The following is a 27,179-nucleotide window of genomic DNA, read 5'->3' on the forward strand; positions in this document are numbered from 1 at the left end:
CAGTTATGACTCATGTGCCCCCCCCTACGGAAAGCATTTTAGGACATCATCAGGAGAACACACGCTCCTGCATGCGCTCTCCTAAAGAAGTATGAAGACTTGTCTCTTATTATACTTACTTATCCAAAGAAACTGCAGTCACACCTCCGTGCTGCACACATTTGTTGTTGCAATCTCCCAACTCATTGCTCATTCCTCAGCTCTCAGCCTGGCTTACGAGCCGAGTTCTGAGCACAAAGGGCTGATGACCGAGGGCTTTTGTAATGAGGGCTGAGGAGGGAGGTCTGAGGAACGAGCCATGCGGGGGGAGATTGCACAGCAAATGTGGGCAGCACAGAGGTGTGACTACAGTTTCTTTGGATAAGTGAGTATAATAAGAGACAAGTCTGCATACTTCTTTAGGAGAGCGCATGCAGGAGCGTGTGTTCTCCTGATGATGTCCTAAAATGCGTTCTGTAGCCCCCTAAAATCACGGATTGGTTACTGCTTGGCCACCAGTCAGTGGAAACCAAGAGAGCTGAAAAGCAGGAAGTAGTGTTCTGTCTATTATGTTACCTCCAAATATTTATTCATGCGGAGTACAAAAAACCAAACGTTTCAAGGGCCGTCTGCTCCCCTTCGTCAGTGTGTACATCAGATGGCCCTTGAAAGGTTTGGTTTTTTGTACTCCGCATGAATAAATATTTGGAGGTACCCTAGCGTACACCGCATTGAGTTGTTGAGTGCAACTTTTTTTCCTTTTTGGTCTTGTACAATGCTCGCGTTGAGTCACGTGATTTTGAAAAGTTTGCACCGACCGGAACATTAGAAGGCTCCAACGTTAACCGTGAGTGTATCGAAACCAATCTTTACTGGCTATTATGTTAGACATCCAGTCACTCCAGCCTTTACACATTACATTTTTGGCTAACTAACTATATTAGAAACATTTTTTATTTTGCACAGCCTATCTATTTACCCAGTTTTTATTTTTACACTGAACAATTCCTTTAAACACAAAAATAATTTATTTAACCCCTGGGTACGAGTCATTGCTGTGCAATTCTGTAGTTCATGTTGTGAAACTATTCTCTTTGAATTTTACTAAATGGAGATATTTAGGATTAAGGTGAATGTCTTTAGATTTCATTGCTTTATCACTCACCCAAAGATTCAATTATTTTTTGTTTGTTAGTTTGAACTACCGTATATACTCGCGTATAAGCCGAGTTTTTCAGCACCCAAAATGTGCTGAAAAACTCAAACTCGGCTTATACGCGGGTCATACCTCTGCTCTTCCCTCTGTCCTTCCCTCTGTCACCTCTGCCCCAGCCGGACTGCCTGTGACTGCCTGTGTCGCCGCCCGGAGCAGGTCCAGGAGCTCCGGGCGGCGCGTCCTTCCCTGCCGGCGTTCGCTTTCAAAATGGCGGCGCCCATGGCCGCCACGTGGGTAGCGGCGCCGGCCGCTACCCACGTGGCGGCCATGGGCGCCGCCATTTTGAAAGCGAACGCCGGCAGGGAAGGACGCGCCGCCCGGAGCTCCTGGACCTGCTCCGGGCGGCGACACAGGCAGTCACAGGCAGTCCGGCTGGGGCAGAGGTGACAGAGGGAAGGACAGAGGGAAGAGCAGAGGTGACAGAGGGAAGGACAGAGGGAAGAGCAGAGGTGACAGAGGGAAGGACAGAGGGAAGAGCAGAGGTGACAGAGGGAAGAGCAGCCAGGGTGGGGAGAGCGACAGATGGGGGGGGAAGTGGCAGAGGGAAGCAAACATGAAATAGGGGTGGCAGAGGGAAGCAAACATGAAATCCGGTCGGCGACACAGTCAGTCACAGACAGTAACAGGTACCTGCCCAGTGTCCCCCAATTGTTGCGGCTGGGTCACATTCACATTTTGAAATCTGACATGGGGCCCCTAGGCTTATACACGAGTCAATACATTTTTCCAGTTTTCTTAGGTAAATTAGGTACCTCGGCTTATACACGGGTCGGCTTATACACGAGTATATACGGTATTTGGTTTGGTATTTGGGATCATTCAGTGTTTATCCCTGGAGCTAGTAATAAAACAATAAAAAATAAATATAATAAAAGGGGATAAGAAAAAATTAGTCCTTTAGATTTGTTCACTCCTGCCGATCCTTTCCAGTCCCTTTTAGCAGTACAAGAAAAATCTCAAGTAAAAAAGCAGATCAGCGCCTATGGCAACAGAGGAAACGGAAATATGGTGTGGTACGTTCAGGTTTCTCAAATAGCATTGTGTTGGAAAAAAGAAAACTCTCTCTTGTTGGCTTCCCGTTAAAGAGTCCGTTACTCCTCCAAACTGTGCATATAAACTTATTCCAAAAGCCATCAACTTTGGCCAAAGTGCCCGCTTACAAGATAGTAGTTATATATTGCATGTAGTATCCAATGGTGTTCTCCTCTTCTCTGCACAGCTCCTTTATGCTCCAGCATAGGAATACAAAAATCCCATAGCGCAATACTATTTTATTTAAACATATAAAAATTCTTTTAAAAATTACACTCACATTTGTTTTTATGAGGATAGTCACCATATGTAAGTTTTTAGCAGGTTTCCCAATTCTCTCCAGAGAGAATCGTGTTTCCGGCATCTCTCCCTCATGTTTCTCCCATGCAGCTCACCGTGACGTCACCTCTGCCTGACGCGTTTCACAAAAAGCATCAGGAGGAGGCGACCTGCTAAAAATGTACATATGGTGATCAGGGCCGGATTTCAAGTGGGCATCCCAAGGCCGCACGGTCCTAGCGCCAGGCCGCACCGCTCTAGCAAGAGTGGGAGCACCGGAGCACTGGGGACCTGTGCATCCCCAGTGCTCCTCAGCAAGCGGCTGGGCAGCACGCCACCTCTACCAACTTGCCGCCCTAGGCCCATGCCTTTGTGGCTTCGACTCAAATTTGGGCCCGATTGTGACTATCCTCATGGAAACAAATGTGAGTGTAATGTTTTAAAGAATTTTATTTGTGCAGAGCTGTGCAGAGAAGGGATGAACACCATTGGATACTACAAGCAATAAGTAAAACTACTATCTATATATACAAAGTTGGTGGAGGTGTTTGGAATAAGCTTTTATGCACGGTTTGGAGGAGTAAGGCTCTTTAAAGGGAAACTGACACGAGAAAGTTTTCTCTTTTCCAACACATGGTTATATTTGAGAAACCTGAATTTACTACACCATATTTCCGTTTGGTTGTCGGTTTTCTCTGTTGCCATAGGCACGGATTCGCTTTTTTACTTGTGAGTTATCCCTGGAGCTAGCCTGCTGTACGCCATTTTAAAGTTTTTCTTATAGAAATGGCAATTCAGCATAAGTACTGGTGGGGTGGGTGTGGGTTGCAGATTAGGTAGCACTTTGACTTTTCAACACTTAAAAACAGAACCCTTTGTCTGCCCAACAAACTTGCACATGTATAAGATGCAAGCCTCTTTGGGAGAAGAGGGAAATACTTGCTAAACATGAAATCCACATTACATACACAATACCTAAACATTGTTGATTAGAAATACTGTAAACCAGATTCTCGGAAATGTGCACCGTTGCAGATATTTGGTTAAAAGAAGCGTTCCCTCTGGTAAACAGTGGCACAAATCGTGAAACAAACGCAGTAAATTTACCACCCCAGCAGGCTTTCTCTATCACAGGGTCAGCAGTGGGCATGTTTAGACCTTTTGCACCACAGGCATTGCAGTCACCTATTTAAATAAAAGGTCTTACAGTACAGTAAGCTAGATTTCCTCTTCAAAGCGCATAGATGGGAGAAATAAAATCAGGAGGCAGTAGCCCCATCCCACTCCACAAGATACTGCACCTTTCCATCAAGCGTTACTCGGCGTGCCAAAATGCGATACTTTTCACCACATGCTATTCTGCCCGCAGCACCAAAATAATTAGTAATGGAATTCTTCAAATGATTCAACTGTAAGTCCTGCTCAGTCAAGTTTTTAACAATATCTGTATTGAGTCCAGCAGGCTGCAGATCTTCTTTGTCTTCATCATTCTTTGTAAGGTCTGAATTGTGAGCCTGCAGAGCTCTTCGTGGAAGGCGCCCTCTCTTTTTCTGTGGTGGTATCGTAGCAGACCAGGCCCGGCCTGTGCGGGTCACCCTCCTGAAGTCAGGCTGAGGACTAAAAAAAAACAAAAAAAAAAAAAACATTTCTTTTAAAAGTTACCCTCAACCCACAACATAAAAAATCATTCCCTATTCATAACCCTAAATCAATATTGCTATACCAAGGGGGTCTTTTTAAATTGTATGGTGACAGTTGTGTGCCATGTAATCGAGTAACCCCAGTTCAGCTCAACTCATCCTCTCTAATCCAGGATACTAGTAATTTGCTTACCAAGTACCCTACAACTGGAGGCTGTGTACCCTGGTTAGGGTATTTCTTCAAGAAAATCCCCTTTGTAAGCATATGTCCTCTGACTTGTTGACCATCAGGCATATGATGTAGTATAAGGAGACCCATCTACCAATCCTATGTCTCACGCATGCACAAAAATTGTGAGCTGGGGCACTTACTCATTATATGCATGCAGTTCCTCAACATGGCTGTTTGCACTGGGAGCTCCCTCTAAGCGATTTCCAAAACAGGGGTTTTTAGTTAAAAGTTTATGACCATAAAATTTACAAACCACCATACCATGTCAAGTTAAACCCCATATTGTGGTCCTCACGATACACCTCTGTTCATTTAAATTATGAAGTTATATTGTGGTATCCAGGCCACTAAGATGCACATTTAAGTAGTGGAAGAGGTAAGACACATTGTTACAGGTAGGCACTCCTGTTTATTCAGCGAAACAAGAAAAAACAACAAACAACCCTTATCAGTAGTTGGGGAGAACAAGATGCTAACATTCGGAAAGGCTCACCTAAATGATACTTAAAGAAACTGTTCAGCACAGAAATTAAACTGAGTAAATAGATACGTAGTGCAAAAAATATATGTTTCTAATATAGTTAGCCAAAAGGCTGGCGTGAACGGATGTCTAAAATAATAGCCAGAACGCTACTTCCTCCTTTGCAGCTCTCTAATCTGTTACCAGTCAGTAACCAATCAGGGCAATATGGGATGGTCCAGTGGTCCTTAACACAAATAATTGGGATACTGCCAGAACTTCTGTGTTGCTTGTAAAAGACCATTACCTTTGACACGATTTTGTTTGTTATAATTGACCTTAGTCCTTTAATGAATAGCTCTACTTTAGATCTCCGATTCTTGTCATCTGTTGAAAAAGTTATAGTTCAGTTGTGATATGTTTTTTAGACTACATAATGAAGCTGTTTGAGCTGTCCTTAAATTTGTGCTTTAACTTAACTACATAAAGTTTTAATCTGTCTCGTTGTGGCTGTTTTAAGTTTTTGTTTTATAATTACAGATATAGTTTTGTAGAGAGGGAGTTTGTTATTTTTGCTCTTTGCGATGTAGCTCTGGACTCCATATTAATTATATGGTGTAATGTCCATCCTACACATAGGCTCCAGAATTCTCTTTATTCTGGCGTAAAGCCTGTCTTTCTATTTGCATGAGTAGGCTCTGGAGCTATATATCCATTGTAAAGCCTGTATTTCTATTTGCATGAGTAGGCTCTGGAGCTATATATCCAGTGTAAAGCCTGTATTTCTATTTGCATAGGTAGGCTCTGGCGGTATATATCCATCATAAAGCCTGTATTTCTATTTGCATGAGTAGGCTCTGGAGCTGTACAGTATATCCAGCGTAAAGCCTGTATTTCTATTTGCATGAGTAGGCTCTGGAGCTGTACAGTATATCCAGCGTAAAGCCTGCATTTCTATTTGCATGAGTAGGCTCTGGAACTATATATCCAGCGTAAAGCCTGTATTTCTATTTGCATGGGTAGGCTCTGGAGCTATATATCCAGCGTAAAAGCCTGTATTTATATTTGTATGAGTAGGCTCTGGAACTATATATCCAGCATAAAGCCTGTATTTCTATTTGCACGGTTGGCTCTGAAGCTATATATCCAGTGAAAAGCCTATATGAATAGGCTCTGGAACTATGCCCAGCATAAAGCTTGTATTTCTCTTTGCTTGTTGCTTATCCCTATGCAAATTAGAGGGGATGCCTTATAGATTTGTGGGACATTGCTTTGCTTTTGTGTATTAGTAGTTGCATAAGTGGGCTCTGGAACTATGTATTTAGTGCAAAGCCCGTCTTTGTCTAGGATTTTAGAATTGTAAAATTAAAAATCTGAGATATCGCATGGGAAAAGATTAGAAGCTAAGCAATGGAAATCAATCTGTCTGCAAAGTCAAACATTAAAAGAAAACTATAACCCCAAAATTTATATCGATCCAGGAAGCCCGTCGGATGGCCCCATACACGGGCCAATGAGCTGCCGACTCTGTTGGCAACTTTTATCGCAACGTGTATGGCCGCCTTAACTCAGTGAAAGTATTGATTGATAAATTGAAAATCTAGTATATTATAGTAAATGTCTAATGTAATACCAAAGAAATGTACAGAATATGCATAAACAAATTTAGAATGAATAAGGAAGGTTGGTGTTTGGGATAATGGTTATGGACAATATACAGAGTCTGGTAACGTGACAGATGAATTATAGAGAATATGCAGAATTATATTATGCGTCTGGTTTTCAACAATTTGCTTAAAAAAAGTGGTGTCCTCTATTGTGTAATATTTTAAAGACATAACACTGGTAAATCTGTATACTGAAATACCAGTGTGTCAATGCAATTACTATGTTGGTAAGATTTATTGTCTATGTGGGTAAATGCTTTTTAAATACATTATTACAGAAATAAAATGGAGGGAATTGTATTTGTATGTGCTATCCCTAAATTTTGTAGCTAAGAGACATCATTCAAAGTGAAACAATGTATGCTCAGTGTGGTAATGAAATGCTTTTTATGGATTGCAAGCTTCTGGTTAGGTAAAAAGAGTACATTACATTTTTAAATCTAGATTAGTAAACATAGTTGCTAGCTAAAGACATTATAATCAAACAATTTACCAAACATATGGTATGTTTTCTCAATAAGAGATTTTGTTTGGAGTAATAACTTCCACGGTATCACTCACAGTGCCCCCTAGAATCATGGAAATGCTGTAATAATTTGTTATAGACAGATTTATCTGTCATGTCAAATTATTTCATCCACAGATAAAGGAGGTACAATTATAAATTCATAGCAGCCAGATTCAAAACTTGAAGATTGGGCCCTGTATAAGTATCATATGAGATAAGAGTCATCTGGAGCCAGAGTGGAAAGGTCCTGTTTTGATTTGGTGATAACAACTTATGTTATTAAGCATCAATGTGATTCCATTGTATATGTATGTTTTGCACTATAAAATATCCTGTGCCTCGGGAAGAGCATGTGGCTAGTGGCCCTAGAGATTTCATTAATAGAGCAACTGTCAAGGCCTGACAAGGGTTTGAGTTCAAAGAACATTGTGGCTGCAAGCAAATGTAAACTCTGTGGGTGTTAGTAATGAATGAATATCAATATCCAACTTTCTGTTTTCATCCTGTAATATTCTCTTTAATTCTCCAGGGACTACTGTGAGTGAGCAGTTTTTACTATTATAGTGCTATTGAAAGTCTTGTTAATATTATGCCATTTATTCTTAAAAAGTAACTATATGTAATGTTTCCTTTATGTTGTTTTCTGCTAACTAGTATTGATAGTATAATAAATACTGGAAAATCCTTGCTTCATGTTCCTGAGAATTCAGATCCTGAGGACCTCAGAGTGTGTAATTCCTTCAGTTCCGATATTTACATCTACATAAAGGTTTTTACTCTGGAAAAGAATGAGGATGAAAAATGTAAAGGACTTTATATTGTTGTGCTACTCTGCCTGCATTTATTTGGAACTTTATAATCAATTGAACATCATGCTACTCAAAGTTGCCAAATTGCAGAATGATACAGAATCTTAGAATTGCAAAATGTTTATGAATATTGGGTCTAAAGTGATGACTAGAATGCAACGTTCATAAAATGGTGTGGTGTGGTTATTCTGTTAAAACGGCATATCTATCCATTCTCCTTGGATTTCAAGCAAGTCTCTTCATCAGGTTATAATGGACTAACATATTAAAGGGAAACTCTGGCTTCCAAACCAAAATTTGATAAAGAGGCCCACATAACACAGAAACCCCTAATATACCCATCACAGTTACCTGTTTCTTCAAAAATTATGAATAAATGCCAAGTATGGCATGAATGAAATCTAGCTGTTTAACAGTTCTTCTCTTTCTGCATCATTTGAAATCAGTGAAAGGAGGAACTAAACACTGATGTTACAAATTGTAACAACTTCTCCACAACTTACAGACAGCATGCAGGAACTACATAACCCACAACGCATTGCACTGTGATGTTCCTTTCCATATTGAAATCACGTGTGCAGAGAATTGTGGGGTTTGGAGGATGCAGGCTGAGGACAGCTGGCTGTTGATACAAAGTAAAAGTAGTCAGCAAGCTCATAAAGTAGTCGAATAGATCAGCAGGAGAGCCGGGGGCTAGGCTTAGGGAACTGTTCAAAACCCTTAAAAATTATGAAAAGTCTGCATATGTTTTAAATGATATATATTGCAAAGTTGCTTGAAATTATGTTTATTTTTCAAAAAGCTTAATTTATGTTTTTGTGGAGTTTCCCTTTAATGTGAAGATGTACCTGGAAACAATAGATGAGGTAGTTTCTTTTGCACCGGCAGCACCACTGGTTTCTAAATCTGAGTTACTGGATGATGAATTGGTCACCTCAGTTTTCCTGCTAAACAGAATAAAAATAGTGAAAGCTAAAAAAAAAAAACAAAAACAAAAAAAAGGCAAAGAAGCTTAACAAAAACAAAAAAACCTACCTTCTTTGATCTGGTGTCTCTAACAATGAATTTTCTGATACAGGGTCGGTATCTGTGTTCTGCAAAAGGCAAAAATACATTTCAGGATTAAAGGGGACCAGTCACCCAAAATAATTATTCAAAATCCTATTTTATCACATTAGTCAAGCAAAATTAACTTTAATTACACAATATAAATTTTCTGAATCTTCTTTCCTTCAGTCTGGGATTTCATAATTATTGCAAGCAGGTAGGAGCCATTTTGTAGACAGTGTTATTAAAGCAAGCCTTGCATTATCTCAGAATCTTGTTTGTGCACCAGAATGGAGGGACCCGATGTCCATCCCCATGCCCTGGCTACACAATTAAATGGTAAAGAGAGAGGGAGAATGTGGGGAGAGCAGTGACTCTAGGAAGTGCTGAATGGAAAGTGAAAGTAATTGTCTGCCCCGCCTCTATGCCTAGGGAGTGGCAGACAATATTTGATTGACAGCTGAGATTTTTAAATGAGCTTACAACAGCTATGAATGCTTTAATAAAAAATATAAATTGGATTTTATGTTTAATTTGAAAAGGACTTTTATTATACAGCTTTTTGTGTATGGGTGACAGGTCCACTTTAATGCAGCTTTGTAAATTTTTTAAAAGCAAGTTTTATTGTTTATTTATTTCAACACTAACAGGACACTACAAAACAAGCCATATGCATTACATGGAGTCAATCATGAAATACAGGTCGACACATAGGGGCACATTTACTAAGGGTCGAATATCGAGGGTTAATAAACCCTCGAATTCGACCCTCAAAGTAAAATCCTACGAATTCTAATATCGTATTCGAAGGGATTTGCCGCAAACCCTACGATCGAACGATTGAAGGAAAAATCCCCATAGGCTAACATTGTACCTCGGTAGGTTTAAACTGCCGAAGTATGTAGTCAAAGTTTTTTTTAAAGAGACAGTACTTCGACTATGGAATGCTCGAATAGTCGAACGATTTTTAGTTTGAATCGTTGAAGTCGAAGGTCGTAGTAGCCTATTCGATGGTCGAAGTACCCAAATAAATACTTCGAAATTCAAAGTTTTTTTTACTTCGAATCCTTCACTCGAGCTTAGTAAAGGTGCCCCATAGAGTAGTAAAACACTATAGCTCTAGGGGGGATTGATTGGACACACAAAGAGGTAGTTCTTATATTTTAAGTTTGGGTCACCATTTGCTCCAGGGAGGAACAGGAAATAGCATATTTGCCTTATATAAAGGTGTACACAGAGTACCTTATTTCAGGTCTAGTCAGAGTATGTTGTAGCTGGGTCAATATCGCACCATGGCCCACAGACCTTGTCAAATTTGGTGGGTGAACCTCTAAATTCATACGTAAGTTTGAAAAGTGAGATGGCATTGTTAACCAACTGCTTCCACGCTCTGAGGGAAGGTGGAGAGTAAAGGTGGCCATAGATGTAACAATTACGATCTTTCTTGGAAAAGATCTTCCCAAGAAAGATCATTCGTTTCAATGCACACGTGAAGAGCTGAATCGTCAGATATACAGGTAGATATACAGGAAGAAACAATAGAATTCTACCTGTATCTGACGATTCAGCACTAACAATGGCTGATGTTTGGGTGTTTTGAAGGCCCAGATCAAATTTTCCATCCACCCGATCGACAAGCCAACCGATATCCAAATCTTCTGCCGATATCGGTCTATCTGTCCTCCATCACAGTCTCAAGTACTGATCACCTAACAGGAACATGCACACTGAAAGCTAGTCTGGTCCTGGATTCCAGTGCACCTTGTCTGAAACTGCCAATAGCTCCTCGAACAATGAAATCCATTTTTTTTTTAAAGGTTGTTTTTTATATTTAATTTGAAACTTGACACGAGACAATCCATTTTCTCAAGCAGAGCCTGGCCAGGCTGGCCATCTGCCCTAGCTGACCGTGTTGCGCCCACCCACCCATGCACAATTGGACACACACAATTAGAGGAGGAATATGCTTGTCACTTTTCAGTGTGGGAGACTGGCCATACTAGGGGTAGGCGGCAGAGAAAGTACATGCCCGGTGCTCCCCAAGCTTTGCGCCTTAGGCACGTGGCCTCTTCTGCCTAATGCTAGTTCCAGTCCTGTTCCCAAGTCCCAAACTTTAGCCCCAAATAATATATAGTGAGAGTGTGAGAGATATTCTGAGACAATTTGTACATTTGTTGCCTTACACAGCATTTGTTTTTTTTAGATGGGATCAATGACCCCCCCATTTGAAAGCTGGACAGAGTCAACACTAGAGCAGCACAGAGGAACAAAACACTTGAAGGCTTTTCAATGTAGCCCTGGGGCCAGATACATCCCCTGGGAAGTAGGAAGGGATTTTAGGAAGCTCAACTTGATGAGTCATTCAAGGGCATTCAGAAGCCAATAGCTGGGAAGAGCAGGCTGCATAGCTAAATAGCAACATTTTAATTCTGTAAACTTAAATATCTGAATGTATTATCAAAACAAGCCTGAAAATATACTGCTCTTTGTATGAAAAGGTTCTTACATTTGGCAGAGCTGGAGTTTCACATGGCTCATTTTGCAAAATTTTTCTCCTGTGAGAACCTGGTGGTCTTCCAACGGGTTTCCTCTTTTTCACCTCTCCATTGTTAATCTCTCTAAAATAGTGGGTAAAAAATAAAATAATCAGAACAGATGCTTCTTGTAAGAAAAGATTTGGTCAAATATTTCTTAAGAGTTAATATACGAATATATTCCTGCTATGATACTGTCGTTTAATGTGACATACTGGAATACTTGTCACATCATGTTAATTGCAAAGGAGTACAAAGGAATATTAAACAAATTTAGGGCATATGGCACACCAAGAAATTTACTGTGCCGGCAGAGAAAGACCTATTACTACAGAGGCTGCTTACGATTATTTCAGGGCAAAATCCACCTGTCTACAATAGACAATAGCGATTCACGTCAATGGCGGGTGTGACAGGTGTTTCTCCACCTACTGTGTCACATGCCCATTAGGTTAAGCACTTTCGTAAATTAATTTTATACTTATTTTTTTACATTTTTACTTTTAAGTAAGATGAATGTAGGTATTAAGAATACTTATTTTTACATGCAAGGTCACCTATTTGACGTTCTCCAAGCAACCACTCGTGGGGACGGACCACTTAAAGGACAATGAAAGCTCCAATTGATGATATGTTAAGGCAACACCCCAAGGATTGTAATGTCTTACCTGATACTCTGGGCTGGTGCTCGTTACCAGAAAACTGCACCAGCATGGGGACTAGTGAGCAAGCGATCCTCTTCCTTCCTTCGGGTGGGTGCAAATGTGCATGAGTAAAAAAAACAAAAAAAAAACAACTTTGTGCACTCTACAACACATGCCTCAGCTGCTAGATTCTGTAGAAAGAGGAAGTGACGAAGAGGATCCCTTACTCGCTAGTGCCCCAAGCCGGTGAAGTTTTCTACTAACAGAAATCATTACAATCCTTGGGGGGGTTCCTAACATTTCGGATCACCCATCGATTGGAGCTTTCATTCTCCTTTAAAGGGAAAAAAATCTGCTTCTGTAAAATAAATACAAAACGCACAGTGTGTAAAGGATGAAAAATCTTACTTTGTGACAGGTGTAACCTTTGAAGACTTTCTGCCCTTAATCTTGAACTCATGAGATGTACTTTCTTCTTTTTCCATTTTAACTGCTGCATTTGGAGGCACTGGAGGAACTCTAATTCTCAAGCCAAACAAATGTTTCTTTTTCTTAATTTCTTTTCCAGACATAAACCTAACAAAATATTGAATAAATACAGTGTTGCTAAGTTATAAATAATGCACAGATACAGTTCACACACACACACACACACATTTAATAGTTACTAAAACATTTCCTTCAGAATAATCATGTCAGTTTCCTATTTCAAAGACTTCTTCCACCAATGAACAAAAGAAACCAACATGCATTGTTCACACCACAAATATAAGTCAACATACTGTACTACTCAGAAACCTAAATTATCAAGCAATATTAACATCTTAATCTAACCCTTATTTTATATTTATCAAAACACAATTACACATATTCCATCAGAAACGTTTACTATTTGATATTGCAGGGATAGAGAGAAATCCCATTAAAGAAGATTCTGAACTGCACTTCCCCACCAATATACTAACACAGTGAATGGAATTAAAATGCAAGTTTTTTTAAAAAAATACAAAAGCAATACAAGTTAAAAATAAATCGTATGAGTGACAGCAACATAAGTAGTCTATATTTTCATACAAAATATTTAACTACTGGGCCTATTTCATTTAGACGTTGTGTGGTTACAAGTGGTTTTAAGTATATCTCTGTCGGCGTGGCACAGTTATGGAATCTGGTAGTGTTTATAATCAAGGCTCTTCCACGAGCTTGGAAAAGGGTTGAAAGGGGAATATATGTATTCCAAGTGATGCTTTTCCTAAAACAGATGTTGATTCTCAAACGTTTTTTATTGAAAAAAAAAATATCCAATAATATATCTGCATGTGGCAAAGTAAGTGAATCATTAGGATTATCATATAATTTGAAGATGAAATCAGTCTGGCATTTTCAGTCAATGGGATGATAATCAGGTAGGTGTGAGTAAGAGAGCCTGTTTTATTTAAAGAATGGGGAACCAGCATGTAGATGTGTATCATGGCTCAAACAAAGGAGGTGTCTGAGGACTTCAAAAAAAGTTGCTGATCCACATAAATCTAGACAATGATCCTACACAGACGCATATCAAAGAATGGTTGAAGAGTAAAGTGAATGTTCTGGAAAGTCCAAGTCAAAGTCCTGACTTTAATCCAATTGAAATGTTGTGGAAAGGGCTAAAGTGAGTAGTTCACATGAGGAAATCCACCAATATCCAAGTGCCGAAGCTGTTCTGTATGGCGGTATGGGTTACAATTCTTCCTAGTTGAGGAACAGTTACCACAAACGTTTAGTTGCAGTTATTGGTGGGTCACCAAATATTGAGTGAAAGTAAGGGAATACCGATTCACTTACTTTTGCCACATGCATATATGTTATTGAATAGTTTTTTTCAATACATGACCAAATATTATAATAATTAATTGGTTTTCTTCATAATTAGATGTTTTAGGTCACATTTATATAAAGGTAAAGAAATTTTTTTTTAAAGGGTTCACAAACGGAAGCACCACTGTAGATTTCCAGCCACCAAATACATTTTAGCCGCATTTCTGGACGCAGTTATTCATAATTTATGTACTGAACTATGGCACACTCATATTGCTAGAAATCCCATATCATTTCAATTCCATTTTGTCACAGTGTTGTATTTTTATCTTATACTCTTATGTATTTTTTTTCTTTCTGTATTTAATGAAAGATTTTAATTCTGCAAATCGCGTTACCATATTGGTGGTAGTTCATATGCTCCTCTAATGGAGTCTGCATAGGTTTCTCGTTTTAGAGCTTTGCAAAAATATTCTCTAAATATACAAATGTATTTAATAGCAATCAGATAATTTACAACTTAGTTTACAATGCAAGAAATACAAGATATACTAACAATGTTGCTAGCATTCTAAGGACATCATGTTGTATCATGTGGACAGAACTACAAAGAAAAACTTACATGGTTTTATTTTCATTTAATGCATCCAAAATATGTTCATATCTTTCTGATCTTGGTGTGTCAGCCAACTGAAAGGATAAACCAGTCAGAACATAAAAGTAAAATAAACTATAGTGTTGTAAACACTCAAGACTGATCACCCATCTTATACGAATGGTTTAGAGCAGGGGTCCGCAACTTATTTTACCTGTGAGCCACAATCAAACGTAAAGAGAGTTGGTCAGCAAGACGGGCAAAAAGCTTATGGGGGTTCCAAGTAAAGGCTGTGACTGGCTATTTGGTACCCATATGTGCACTGTTGACCTGGCAGAAACAATCCAAACAAATAAGTAATAGTCAGTTTACTCTTTACGAATAAACCAAATCCAGGATAAGGCCTGAATATGTAAATTAGGATATGTAACAAAATGCAAATAACTGCATCCGTTAACAACATGGACAACAGTTAAATTGTAGTACTATAAAGTGTGGTTTATATGTGTATTTTTTATAATTGCGTTTTTTTTATATGTGTGTGTGTATATACATATATAGCACTCGACCCATTATCAATATATTTAGGACATTGAGACATTTTGTGCCTTAAGCTACTAAAAAATGCCTTACCCTAAGCATTATAGATATACACACAACAACTTTATGTTTAACCTCAATTAGAAACATTGCAGGAAACACATGTATAATTTACCCATATTTCAAACAAGATTTTTTTCAAATCTTTATCACCCAAATAACCAATGGCTTGGCATACAAATATTTAATACAGTAAAAGCACCTACCTCGCCAGGTTGTATTCGATCCCAGTTATCATTTATGTATGTGATGAGTTCAAGTTCTGAATCAAAGTACTTCTTCTTGTGAATAACACTTAGATTGTATAAGCATAGGTGTGCTATGTCTACCCTAGAATGTCAAGAGATTTTTTGCTTTAAAACAGTATATTGCTTATTATATTCAAAATTGTCCCTTGTGAGCTATTTACAGGAAGGGTTTACTGTATGGACTGCAAGATGGACTATTGGAACTGCCTATACATATACGTATTTTGCTCAGAGTGGTGGTGGTCTTCTTTAATGTGTTAGGCATCACTTGCCCCCCCCCCCCCCCAAAAAAAAAAAAAACTTAGGAGGAAAGATAATCCCTTGATCTTCAGTCACCAGTAGTGAAATATTTCATGCCAAATTATGAGAACCATGGGGTTTTTAAAATAGTAACAAAATAACATCTTCTTGTTAGAATTATTGTTTACACAACAGACTTATTATGCACTTTGTATAACAGTAGATTACATCATTTTCTACATAAGAAGGCCCCTACAGTGGACCCGTCACCCAGACACAAAAAGCTGTATAATAAAAGTCCTTTTCAAATTAAACTTGAAATACAATTTTTTTTTTATTAAAGCATTCATAGCTGTTGTAAACATCTCAGCTGTCAATCAAATATTGTCTGCCCCTCCTCTATGCCCTGGATTATGAATTCCCAGACTGAAAGAAACAAGATTCAAATAACATATATAATGTGATTAAAGTTCATTTTGCTTGACTGATGTGATAAAATAGGATTATGAATAATTTTTTTGGGTAACGGGTCCCCTTTAAAGGAATCGCTTGAGCTTTCTGACCGTTTCAGAGCATAGACTGTGTCATTCACCTGTGCTTCAACAGCATTTCTCCTGCTGGAGCAAAAGATGAGCACAGAAAAAATCTCTATACAAAATTCTGTTAGACTGGCATGAAAAATAAGTAAAAAATATTTTTATTTAAAAATCTGAACTTACCACCTCAGAGATAGACGTTTGAGGTATTCTGGTCCAGAATTGCAGACTGAACAAATAAACGTATAAAATCTGTTGAAGAGAATGCAATGACATATAGAGCTCAGCCTACACAACATTCAAGGCAATGGTTAACTCAATAAGCTAATTACACTAGCAATCATTTTCAGTCGTCAGTATAAACCATTTAGAGTAGGATTATTTCATTTAACTACTAAAATATAGGTCACATATAGGTCATGTCATTTTTTGCGGATAGTTCTGCTTTTGTAACCAATTTTTACTTGAAGTTGTTAAACCTGACTGTCCCATCTCATTCGGTCAGTTAGAGTTTCACAAATATGGCAGCCCCCTCATAGAGGAACATGGGGGTAAGAAAGGTAATGTAAAAGCATCAGGCAAATACTTTTATGGCAAAATTATAAATAGCATATAAAGATAATGTTATGATGAATATAAAAATAAATATTTTCTGGTATCAGTATCTCTTTAAAATAGACTGTGAAAGATGTCTTTCTTATAAGTTGGAGCCGTCTGAACAACCAGTTTCCAGATAAGGAATTCCATACCTGTACTTGCAGAAATGTAAAATGTTAACTGAATGCATTCATATTTCTCACCTGTCACCAAAGAGCATAGGTTTTTCCAAACATTGCACGCAGGCCTCGTGGAACCATTGTTTACATTTGCAGCACTGAAGCATCTTTAAATACCAGCTAAAACAAATTGAAATATTGACAATTTAACTAGGTGGACAATTCACCTTTAAATATTAAATGAACATTAAAATTAACATAATAAAGTATTTACATGATCTCTAAAAACATAGCAATATTTTGTTTTCTGGTCTCAGAGGCAAAGCAGCTGACAATTGGAAAAATTTGCTAAAATAAAAGATGCTTCTTTAAGCACTGATATAGCTGTTACCAAGTGTGTGTGTGGAGGGGGGCAGGAGAAATGTTCACACAAGTAGAACACAAGTTCTTCTTACAAATTAGCCTTTTGTATATTAAAGTGGATGACTTTACAGATTTTTGTATAAAGAGAGAGTACATTTCTTTTATTTTTTAAAATTACAACATTGTCAAAATACTTACTCTCCTGGACCTCCACAGTAGCAGTAACATTGCTGTACATTGGTTTTATGGCCTATATCCCATTCCAAGTCTTCCAAGTTGTATGGCAGACTTTGCTTCATGACTTGCAAGGCTTTTGCATTGGGTCCTTTTTTCAATGCACCTCCTCTCTATAACCAAGCATATTAAATTGACAGATTTAAAAAGTAAACTAAAATTAAATTTAACAGAGTATTCCACAAACAGCCGATGTTTAACCAAACCACAAACACATGGAATACTGTAGTCCTCATCCAGTAGGGATGATAGTCCCAAAAACATTTTTCCAGTTTAGTTGTTTTAAAATTGCTTTCTATTTTTTACTTTAAAACCTTTTTCTAAAGTTAAAGCTCCGCTCTATGGTGGTTCAGTCTAGCATCTCAGCAATCTAGGTGCACACTTTGAACTGTTACAATTTGTTACATTAATTTATACACTTCTCACAACTGTGGAATGATATTCCAAATACTGTATCGATTGTAACAGCTGCTTTTAGTGAAATTTAGGGATTATGCCCAGCAGGGCCAAAGATAAAAAATGTATAAATTAATGCACAGTATACAGTCCGTGACACCCCAGTCCACCAAAAGCTGTTTCAGAGAATCACAAGAAGGTGAAAGATAAAATCTTTATTAGAAAAACAGGCAAATAATAAATAGAAAGCAGATAAAGAAAGGCATAATTTCAAGTGTACCATCTGAAAATGTCTGAACTGAAAAGTGTTTTGAGCATCAACTTTTCCATGGGGGGTGGGTTTGGGTTGAAACTTCCTATGGAAATTTTCAGGCCCACTATCTTCCCATTAATGCTTCCTAGCCCTCTGACTGTACACACCTGAGCATCATTCTTCAAAACCCATTCCCACAGAAATTGGATAACACTGAATCCCTTCAATTTATGCACAGCTCTGGGATGATTGTATTAAGGCAAGACCCTTCTCAATTCAAATTAATAGTTTTCATAATGAGGTGATAACTGTATTTAAAAGCAGGGTTGACTGTAGGCAGGTCTGGGACTGTGCCAGATTTCAAATCTCCTATCCCAGGGTTGCTCTTGTTTCTTAATGTAAAACATAGCTGGATATTCAATCAGTGGCTTAAGGGTGCATACCTTTGAAATCCGGCCCTGACTGTAGGACCACAATCTGAACGATCACTGCTCTAAAAGAAGATAGCCTTTCTCAAAATTGATCCTATAACTTCACTTCCTTACTAATAAGGCTTATGGAACATTGTGTCTGTTCACCCCTGCATACTTAAGTTGTAGGATAAGCACCCAAAAACACCACTGCCAGTACTAGCAGTTCATGGCCGGAAAAACTATTGGTAGTGTTAGCTGGCTCCCACTAAAGTTAACGGGAAGCAGAAGTGTTGATTTTTGGCTGCTTTGTGCTGGTTACAATAAACTTGTATAGATTATGTGTTTATGTCTGACTGGCTAGGCCAAATGAACAGAATAATAAAATAAGGAATACAGGTTACATAGTGGAACTTGTGTACATGTCGCTCATTTATTCTACGGATAACCAGCTTGGTGTTAACAGAGAGATTCACAAGATGAAAATACTAGATGTTATTTTTGTTTACACAGCACCAGTAATGAATCAATATAAAATATTGGTATAACAATTAATTCCCCACCTTTGTCGTAGTAGCAAAAACACATTGCCGACAAAGCCATTTTTCATCAGTTTCTATCACGTTGGGGTCAATTTTAGGAGTGTGGCACAACTGGTGATAACCTGATAAAAATAAGAGCGAGATATTTTTTTTGCCCCCATATCTTATCCCCAAAACAATACCGTTCATAAATGCAAACAATTTATAGCAAAAGCTTGAGTAAACGTTCTGCCTGTTATTAATCTACCTGTAATTGAACAAAAAATATACAAACAGAAGCCCTAACAGTTTTCACATACAAACGCTTCACCACATAAGATGCACACACTTACAATTGCATGCTTTTAGGAGACAGTAGGGAAAAGGACCTGCTAGCTAGAGCTTAAAATCAAAGAGAGAGATGAAGTGTGACAAGAGTAATGGTAAGTGAAGTGGAAAACCAGTAGAATTTAGGAAACTCTAGTAGCTGGGGGAAACTATTTACTTATATTGTAGTGTCACTGGCTCCTATCATATTTTAAGCGTGCATTCTATTTATTTTGCTCATGCTAAATATAATTGTATACTATATACTTAAGCTCTACTGGATGGCACGGATATGTGCATTCTCATTGTGAATATAAGTTGCACAAAGCCTGAAACTGAACAACTTGATAACAAGGGCAAAGCCCTGAACCCTGTACAACATTTAACAAGTTTACATAGTCATAGCTATAACTTTGCAGTCATTCAGGTATTATCCTAGACAGCAAATATGTATGTATGTATGTATAACTCTTGGCTGTAAGGACCCACAGCACTGTGCAATATATAAAAGTAAACACAAGAAAAACAATTAATATCATAAATATACACAGGGGCAGATTTATCAAAGTATGAATTTAAAACTCAACAATAAAACTCACTTTCTATTCATTCCTATGTAATTTTTAAAAGCATATTTATCAAATGGTGAACTCCACTGATAAATATGATTCTAACAAATCCCATAGGAATGAATAGAACATGGGTAAGTTTTACTGTTGTAATCTTACATTTTGGTAACTCTGCCATACAAAATACACAGAGTTTATATAAGGACACACAGCTTAAGTGCCATGTGGTAAGAGATGTAGTAGGAAGGAGATCCCTGCCCCGTACAGCTTACAAATACACGTGTATACTGAATTAATTACAAATGAATATATCCAAGTAATATATTATTCATTAGTAAAACATACCTTGCCCACATTTGTCACATATAACTATTTCATTTGGTTCATCAGAGTATTCTTCTTGGCATATTGAACAAACCATTTCCCCACTTTCAATGGCTCCTATAAAAGAAAGAATGCCAAGTTAAATTAATAGAATTATGAGAATATTAAATCTGGCAAGATAGCCAAAGAAAACGCTGGCACAGTTGGAGCTCACTAAAAACACATTCTTTAGCAAATGGCTAATATCTTTGAAACTGGGGAAATTACTGGCAATACTTTCCAGGGATAATACAGCCACTACTGCCATTACTGCATTGAAACTACCTCACAGGGAAATAGCCTCTTCTTAAGAAGAGATAAATAGCAGGTTCTCTAGTTACTATATAGTAGTTCCAAACTGAAAACTTCCTCTGGAGAGATCAAAGACTACTTGTCAGATACAGACTTACGAGTTCTAGAAGATTAAGTTCCAATGTGTTAGCAGCCAACATTGCACAAACAGAGGTGGAAACAGCCATAGCTGTTTTCCTCTTGGGGAAAATGCCAGGCACAGACCGAATTATGACAATATTAGCATGACATTAAAAAGGCACTTGTGAGCATCTATACACCATAAGTTGGACAGCCTCCCTACCATCTTGTTAAACATTTGGGCTAAGGACCAGGTTTATATGGGAAATGTTGTAAATAAGCAGTGTTGCTGCAGTATATTTGTTGCAGATAGCTGTAATAGTTAAAACATTAAAGGGGGTGTTCGCCTTCCACTTTTTTAGTGGAGTTGTGTTCAAATGGTTCACCAGAAATAAAAATATTTTTTAAATAGCTTTCCAGTATCTTTAAAATATTAGCAACTATTGTATCAATTCTAACAGCTGCCTTTAATTAAGCAAAGGGATTCTGCTGAGCAGGGACACCGATAACAAATGTATCAACTAAATGTTTCAATTTAGAACAGTTACAGATTCAGCAAAAAAAAAACTGCTCCCAGAGCTGCTTTAGAAGGTGAAAAATTAAACTTTACACTTCATTATCAGAAGTAATTGAAAAAAAAATCTATTTCTGGTGATCTATCTGAAACAAGAAAAAAAAAAAAAAAGACTTTTACTTCACCTGTCTGTATGTCTTTCCAGAGTACCCACGATTTTGAGCTATCTTCAAATAAGATAAAGCAGCTCTGTTTCAACTTATTTATCTGAAAGAGAACAAAATGTAAACATTAATACACTTTCAGGGTTAGACTTATAGTCCAGGTAGCATTTGAGAGGCCAAATTCCCCACAGAGCTTCCTGGATATTTTTGGTCTGAAAATAAACCCACTACACATTACTGATTTGGTTCAGAAGAAGGGGTGAACTGAGCATGTTTACCATTATCCACACTACGGATTTCTCATTTTTCTTTTCAGTTAAATTTAACTTTTGTAAAATTAATTAATTAAATTAATAGTCCAGTCCCTAAATACGCGAAGTAGCAGACAATTGTCCCATGGGACGGAAATTTTTGGACATTGCTTATCAAGCCAACAGAAACAAATGCATCCTGTTCCTATGCTTCTGTACAGTTAACACCTACTTAGACCCATGTATACTCACCAGCATTGTGCCCTAACACATGCACATATGCTTTATTTCCAAACCTCTTCTTGATCAAGTTTATGTGCTTTTTTATACCCATTAATAAAATAATGTAGCCCTGAGTAACCACTGATCACTTCCTCCCTTTTCTTCTACTCTCAGCGTATCACTGCCACAGAGCTTTTTAATGATCAGCCTCACATCTACCCACAGTTTTATCAGCAACATTGTGCCTTGCATCATTTCTAATGTTCTCCTTGTCCTCCACTATTTCACTTGGGATTTTTCCTTTTTTCTCGTTACCTTTTTGATAGTTCCAAGATAAAACAATCCATCTGACCATCTTGCTAGGACATCTTGACCTTCTTCAAATTTACATATTTGCCTCTTAGGTGTCGTTCCATGCCGTACACACAGCTTGGTCAAGGACTCAACAGCCTTTGGATGTCGACGGAATGTGGATCGTTTAAGGACCAATGACTTGCCCACCACAGTAGCGTTTCTAATTGAAAAACATATGTTATTGAAAATCAACAAAATGCAAAAGCAGAAACTATTTAATTTACAAGCAATTCCAAAACAATTTATATTATAATACCCCTCCAATGGAAAATAGGATACTACTGGCATATATTCCTGCAGGTAACAAGAGTACTACATTAGAAGGAAGAATGATTTTTCTTCACACTGATTTAAAAACAAAAATAAGTTGTCATTGCTAGGGAGCACAACTTGGGTTGTGCTACTTGGGTTAAATACAATCTGTGCTGGCTCCTTTTCAAAGCTCGGAATCATGCACAATTCGCTAAATGGCTACTTCTACACCAATATTACAGGTAAAAAAAAAAAAATACATTTGTTGGTTCAAGAATACAATTTTAAAAAGGTAGAGTGAATTATTTGCAATGTAAAGATTGTAATTTAGAAATAAAAAGTAAACCATAAAAATCTTGACAGAATCCCTTTCAAAAGAAAAAAACAGGGCTGATGTTAAAGTACAACAGTGTCATCTCCAATAGAAAACAATTAGATCTTTGCTTTATCTTTGACGCCTGTAGTATTATAAGAATGGGTGACTAAGTACATTTACACACACAAGCATGTTTGTTTTTAAATTAAAATGATTCACTCAGGCACTCGGGCGACTTCGTAATTCCGAATCAATACATTTGCCATCCAGCAGGCAATTTGCATTCTTGCAAGTGGGAAGGCATTTTGGGAGATTAGTCGCCCGGAGAAGATTTGTCGTTGGGCGACTAATCTCCCCGTCTGCCACCACTGTACAGTCTCATTTATGAGTTAGTATCCTTTCATATATGTGCAAAATAGCACTAAATGCATGGATAACTAATCCTAAACAAAAACTGGTTACAAAAACTTGGTACCAAGAGTCCACAAAAGGTGTTCTGATGCCCCTTTCCCGAATGCAATGTAATTATCCTACCGCACACCTGTAGTTCACCAATCCTGCAAGCTGGTGGTGCGTTCCTGATGTTTGGTGGCTGAATAAAAGGGGATAATCCCCGACTGCACTAATCGGTGTGTGTGCGGATCCGTTTCTTTTACACATTCCTTTCCAGAATGCAACACTGCATTCTGGAAAGCATTAGCCCCCTGACTACCAAGCAAATTTGCATATTTATCAGTATGACATTTTAATATGTTATAATTCATAATTTAGCCACTATATGAAAATAGCTGCAAAGAAGTGATTTTGAACCTTTAAACTCTGCTTACTGTTGTACCAAGATATTTAACAGGTGCATGTACCAATGCAATGAACCCCAGTCCTACATTAAATGTACAACCTGTAAAATGCCACAGAACTCAAGGTTTCTAAGAAATACTGTGAAGTTGAATTTCAACAATTTCCTGAAATCGCATCAAACTTAAATTACACATCTGCTAATCTCACTATCAAGCACACACAGCGTTTAACGGAAAACTACCCTCAAGAAGCTTTCCACATCTGTTCGACCATTTATCTATTAAAACATAGGCACAATCAACCACACAACACATAAACTGGATTTTAAACTCGGCGAATAAGTGTTAAACCACTGTCTCGGTCCTTTAACTTTGCTGCAGCTTCACTTCTTTTTAAGTATTCTCATCTTTTGACTATGAAAAGACGACTGGCAAAATAATATGAATACACGCTGGAATTGTTAACTTAACAGCTTCTGTGGTAGCCTCCAAGTGTAGTTGAACTGGTAAATAAAATAATGGACAAAGGAAGACCTGGCTTTGGCTTACAAAGCATCCTCTTGGAACTAACAAAAAATAAATTGGAACAAAAGTGATCCAGAATACTCAAATATAAATATACAAGCATTAAAAAGCTGGACAGATAGGATTTGGTCATTCTCATGGGCAAAGTAGAACACCTTGAGAAAATCTTAGCTGCAAAGAAGGCAAAACTTAGTAGACCAAAGCACAAACTGCCTCAATTAACCCACCAAACTGCTATTCTACTTGTGACAATGGCAGAAGATTTTAAGAAACATAGCATGGTAGCAATTTAACCTCACCATGAGGAGTTCAAGAGGCTACAGTATTGCTACAATAAACTATTACAAGCAAAGCAAACACATAAGGATCTATTTAAAGGGATAGTTCACATTTAGTTTTAACTTCTTAGCAGCTTTCCAGTTGGTCTTCATTATTTATTTTTGAGCAACCCCTTTAAGTTTAGGGATGGCAGAATATGTGAAAAGCCTACTTAAGGTTTGCATCAAACCAAAACGGGCATACTGGGACTGCACATATAAGAAGTCATTTAAATCGCTAAAAACAGGGTAACAAAATGGCCGTGTTCTCTGATGACTGCATTTAGTGTTTATGTAGTATTATGTAGGACAGACAGGAGCAGTCACTCCATTTAACAGCTGAACTGATTATGGATAATTCTTATACCTTATCTCGGACTATCAGTATAAAACAAGGTTGAAAGCTGCACAATCAATCTATGCAGGTCAATCATAGGATGTCACCTTGTGACAACAGAATAAGTAGAGGCCTTAAGGACTGATTCTAACAAAAAGGTTTGAAAACATACCTGCAATTAGCTCTTTTTAAATAAAATTAAAATGGACTGAAATGTATTGTTTTACCCATAATGCAGTACAGGTACGGTTTCAATTGCAATAATGTATACAATGGACAATATTTCTATGGCACAATAAAGGAAAACATTGCCCAGCAAAAACTACTGAGGAGTTTAGCATCAGTAAATTGTTTTTTTAAAACTGCACACTTTTTAAAATTAGGAATAAAACACAGTGAATTGAACCCAAAATTTGGTGTGTACAATTAGCCTTGAGAATATCTTTAAATATATTCTAAATATCAGCAAACCATTCTGTTGTGCAGAAAAATATATTATACAGAAGTTTGTGGTATAAATGTTTTTGGAGAAAAATGTAATTTATAGAATGCTTCATATTAAGCAGGAATATAAATATCTTTGTGAGCATTGAGGAAAAACCCACCCAGCTCTCCAAATGTTACTTTATGTTTGTTCAATACGATTTCTATTTACTTTCTTAATAACCGTTCCAACATATAATAATTCTGGGATAAAACAAAGGCTGGCAACTAAAAAAAAAGGCAACCTAGTCCTGACAAAGCCAACAAAGCCATATGTAACCTGGCTTCCCAGCAGGACACAAAGGGGTGTTGTCATTACTATTCTCCAGCTGCCTCAAGGCCTCCTTCACGCTACAGACTCGGGGGATCAGATTCCAGAAGCAAGAAAATCAGCTTCAATTAAAGAAAACATTGTAAAAAAATTCAAAATCCTCGTGCGATAACATAAAAGAATGGGGCATGTGCCTGCAACTGTCAGTTGCACTCATCTAGATTAGAGATGAACGGAATCATTTGAAATTAGATGAAGTGCCTTTACCTCCAAAAAAGATCTGACAATATTCTGAAGCCTGATTTGCATATTTATTAGATTTGAAGGGTTTCGGATTATGAATGAACACTTGCCCAAATAATAGTTCCAGTGCATCCACAGTCTAGGTCTATTAATGCAGCATCTGGTTGCAACTCATCTGCGCATTCCCACTCCTTTCTACTAATGTCAACAAAACCTTCCACTTGTGATGTATTGAAAAGCTGCCAACCAGGCCAATATTCTGCTTTAAAACAGAGCAAAGCCTGTCCAGGGAAGGTGGTCTATATACTACAACACACTGGGAATTTCCTCATAAAAAGACGTCCCTTCAGCCTCCAAAGCATAAATGGAAAACCCTGCCTTCTGTTGCTGAACTGTAACACTCAGCACCCCACCCCCCACAAAACGAGGGCTGTTGAGAGCAGTTCATCAATAAATGGAGAAGGGTAGGGGCAAGAAATTCCGACAAGACTATTTTTACTATGACGAGCGCAGGGGTAAATACAAAATCTGTCGGGTACAGAGACTGGGCAATAGCAGCATCACAAAGGAGCAGCGCCCATTCATTCCGGCTTTGCGCGCTCCAAGGTGTTCAAGCCAAAGGTAAATACAGAGAAAGGATTGGAAACCGGGGCTCTGACACCCACACGGGTCTTGGGTCAGCTCCGGTCTGGTCTTCTTATCGAGGGGCCCGTTCACTCACCTCATTCGGTCTCTTCAGTAGTGCGGCGCGTTCACTACCGCTAAAACACTAGAGAGCCCTACAACGTATTTGCCACCGGGTGATTACCCTCCAGCTCGCGGGAGAACACGTTCCTGACCGTCGGGTCTGCGGTTACCAGCGGCACAGCAGCAGCCCGGTTCCATAACAGTCCTTCGCCATTTTGGTTTCCCGCGGAGCGCGCGTTGCATTGTGGGAAGAATTACAAACTCCTTTCTGCAGCCGCCAGATACCGCCATTCTATACTGTGGCATTGAGCTCAAACCGCTCTCAGGCAAATGGTCATTGGAGCAGCCATTGTTGAATAGGGCACAACACACATAACATATGTGAATCAGAATATGCTTGTATTATACCTTCTGTTTTAAAATATCTTTTGTCCTGTGCTGAAATTTGATATGACCTGTTAAGGGGGTTGTCTTTAAAGATCTTTTGACAGCCTGTAAGTTACTGTAACATATTAGGGCTCAAATTATATTAAGACTATACATAAGACTCTGTTTTCTCCAAAAAAATCCAAATGTTAAAAAAAGATTTCCTTTTTCTCTGTAATAATAAAACAGAACCTTGTACTTGATCCCAACTAAGATATAATTAATCCTTATTGGAAGCAAAACCAGCCTATTGGGTTTCTTTAATGTTTACATGATTTTCTAGTAGATTTAAGGCATGAAGAGCCAAATTACAAAAATTACAAAAATATCCATTATCCGGACAACCCCAAGTCCTGAGCATTCTGGATAACAGGTCCCATACCTGTACAACATTAATCTATATGCTGTATTTATACTTTCTATGACTTAAGTT

At 38.1% G+C, this 27,179-nt stretch overlaps 1 protein-coding gene across 4 annotated transcripts; it reads right to left on the reverse strand.

Moving 5' to 3' along the window:
- Window positions 1-1,991: 1,991 nt before the first annotated feature.
- On the reverse strand, window positions 1,992-26,619 carry mtf2.S (metal response element binding transcription factor 2 S homeolog). 4 transcript variants are annotated; one of them, XR_005960987.1, is made up of 16 exons: window positions 26,355-26,619; window positions 22,054-22,252; window positions 21,287-21,368; window positions 20,198-20,293; window positions 18,999-19,099; window positions 17,341-17,489; window positions 16,864-16,959; window positions 16,247-16,315; window positions 15,246-15,369; window positions 14,467-14,534; window positions 12,456-12,623; window positions 11,376-11,487; window positions 8,858-8,916; window positions 8,671-8,766; window positions 5,146-5,225; window positions 3,987-4,123 (listed from the first exon to the last, which is right to left on the reverse strand). XR_005960987.1 is itself a non-coding variant. In XM_041561523.1 (15 exons), exons 1-15 carry the CDS (start codon window positions 26,357-26,359, stop codon window positions 3,766-3,768), a joined length of 1,782 nt encoding a protein of 593 aa, XP_041417457.1. In that variant the 5' UTR covers window positions 26,360-26,618; the 3' UTR covers window positions 1,992-3,765. The 4 variants fall into 4 exon arrangements, 2 of the variants coding, with proteins under 2 accessions (XP_041417457.1, XP_018115003.1); XR_005960986.1 differs by having other exon boundaries at window positions 8,671-8,769; XM_041561523.1 differs by lacking the exon at window positions 5,146-5,225 and having other exon boundaries at window positions 1,992-4,123; window positions 26,355-26,618.
- Window positions 26,620-27,179: the final 560 nt, after the last annotated feature.

Source organism: Xenopus laevis, chromosome 4S, assembly GCF_017654675.1.
Source record: "Xenopus laevis strain J_2021 chromosome 4S, Xenopus_laevis_v10.1, whole genome shotgun sequence".
Taxonomy (NCBI): domain Eukaryota; kingdom Metazoa; phylum Chordata; class Amphibia; order Anura; family Pipidae; genus Xenopus; species Xenopus laevis.

What these genes read in the sequence shown, in the direction of transcription:
- mtf2.S (XM_018259514.2), bottom strand. An exon ending in CTGGAAAGACATACAGACAG is followed by an intron (nt 20,294 to 21,286) that starts GTGAAGTAAAAG and finishes TTTCTTTTATAG; the next exon opens with GAGCCATTGAAAGTGGGGAA. An exon ending in GAGACACCAGATCAAAGAAG is followed by an intron (nt 8,770 to 8,857) that starts GTAGGTTTTTTT and finishes TATTCTGTTTAG; the next exon opens with CAGGAAAACTGAGGTGACCA.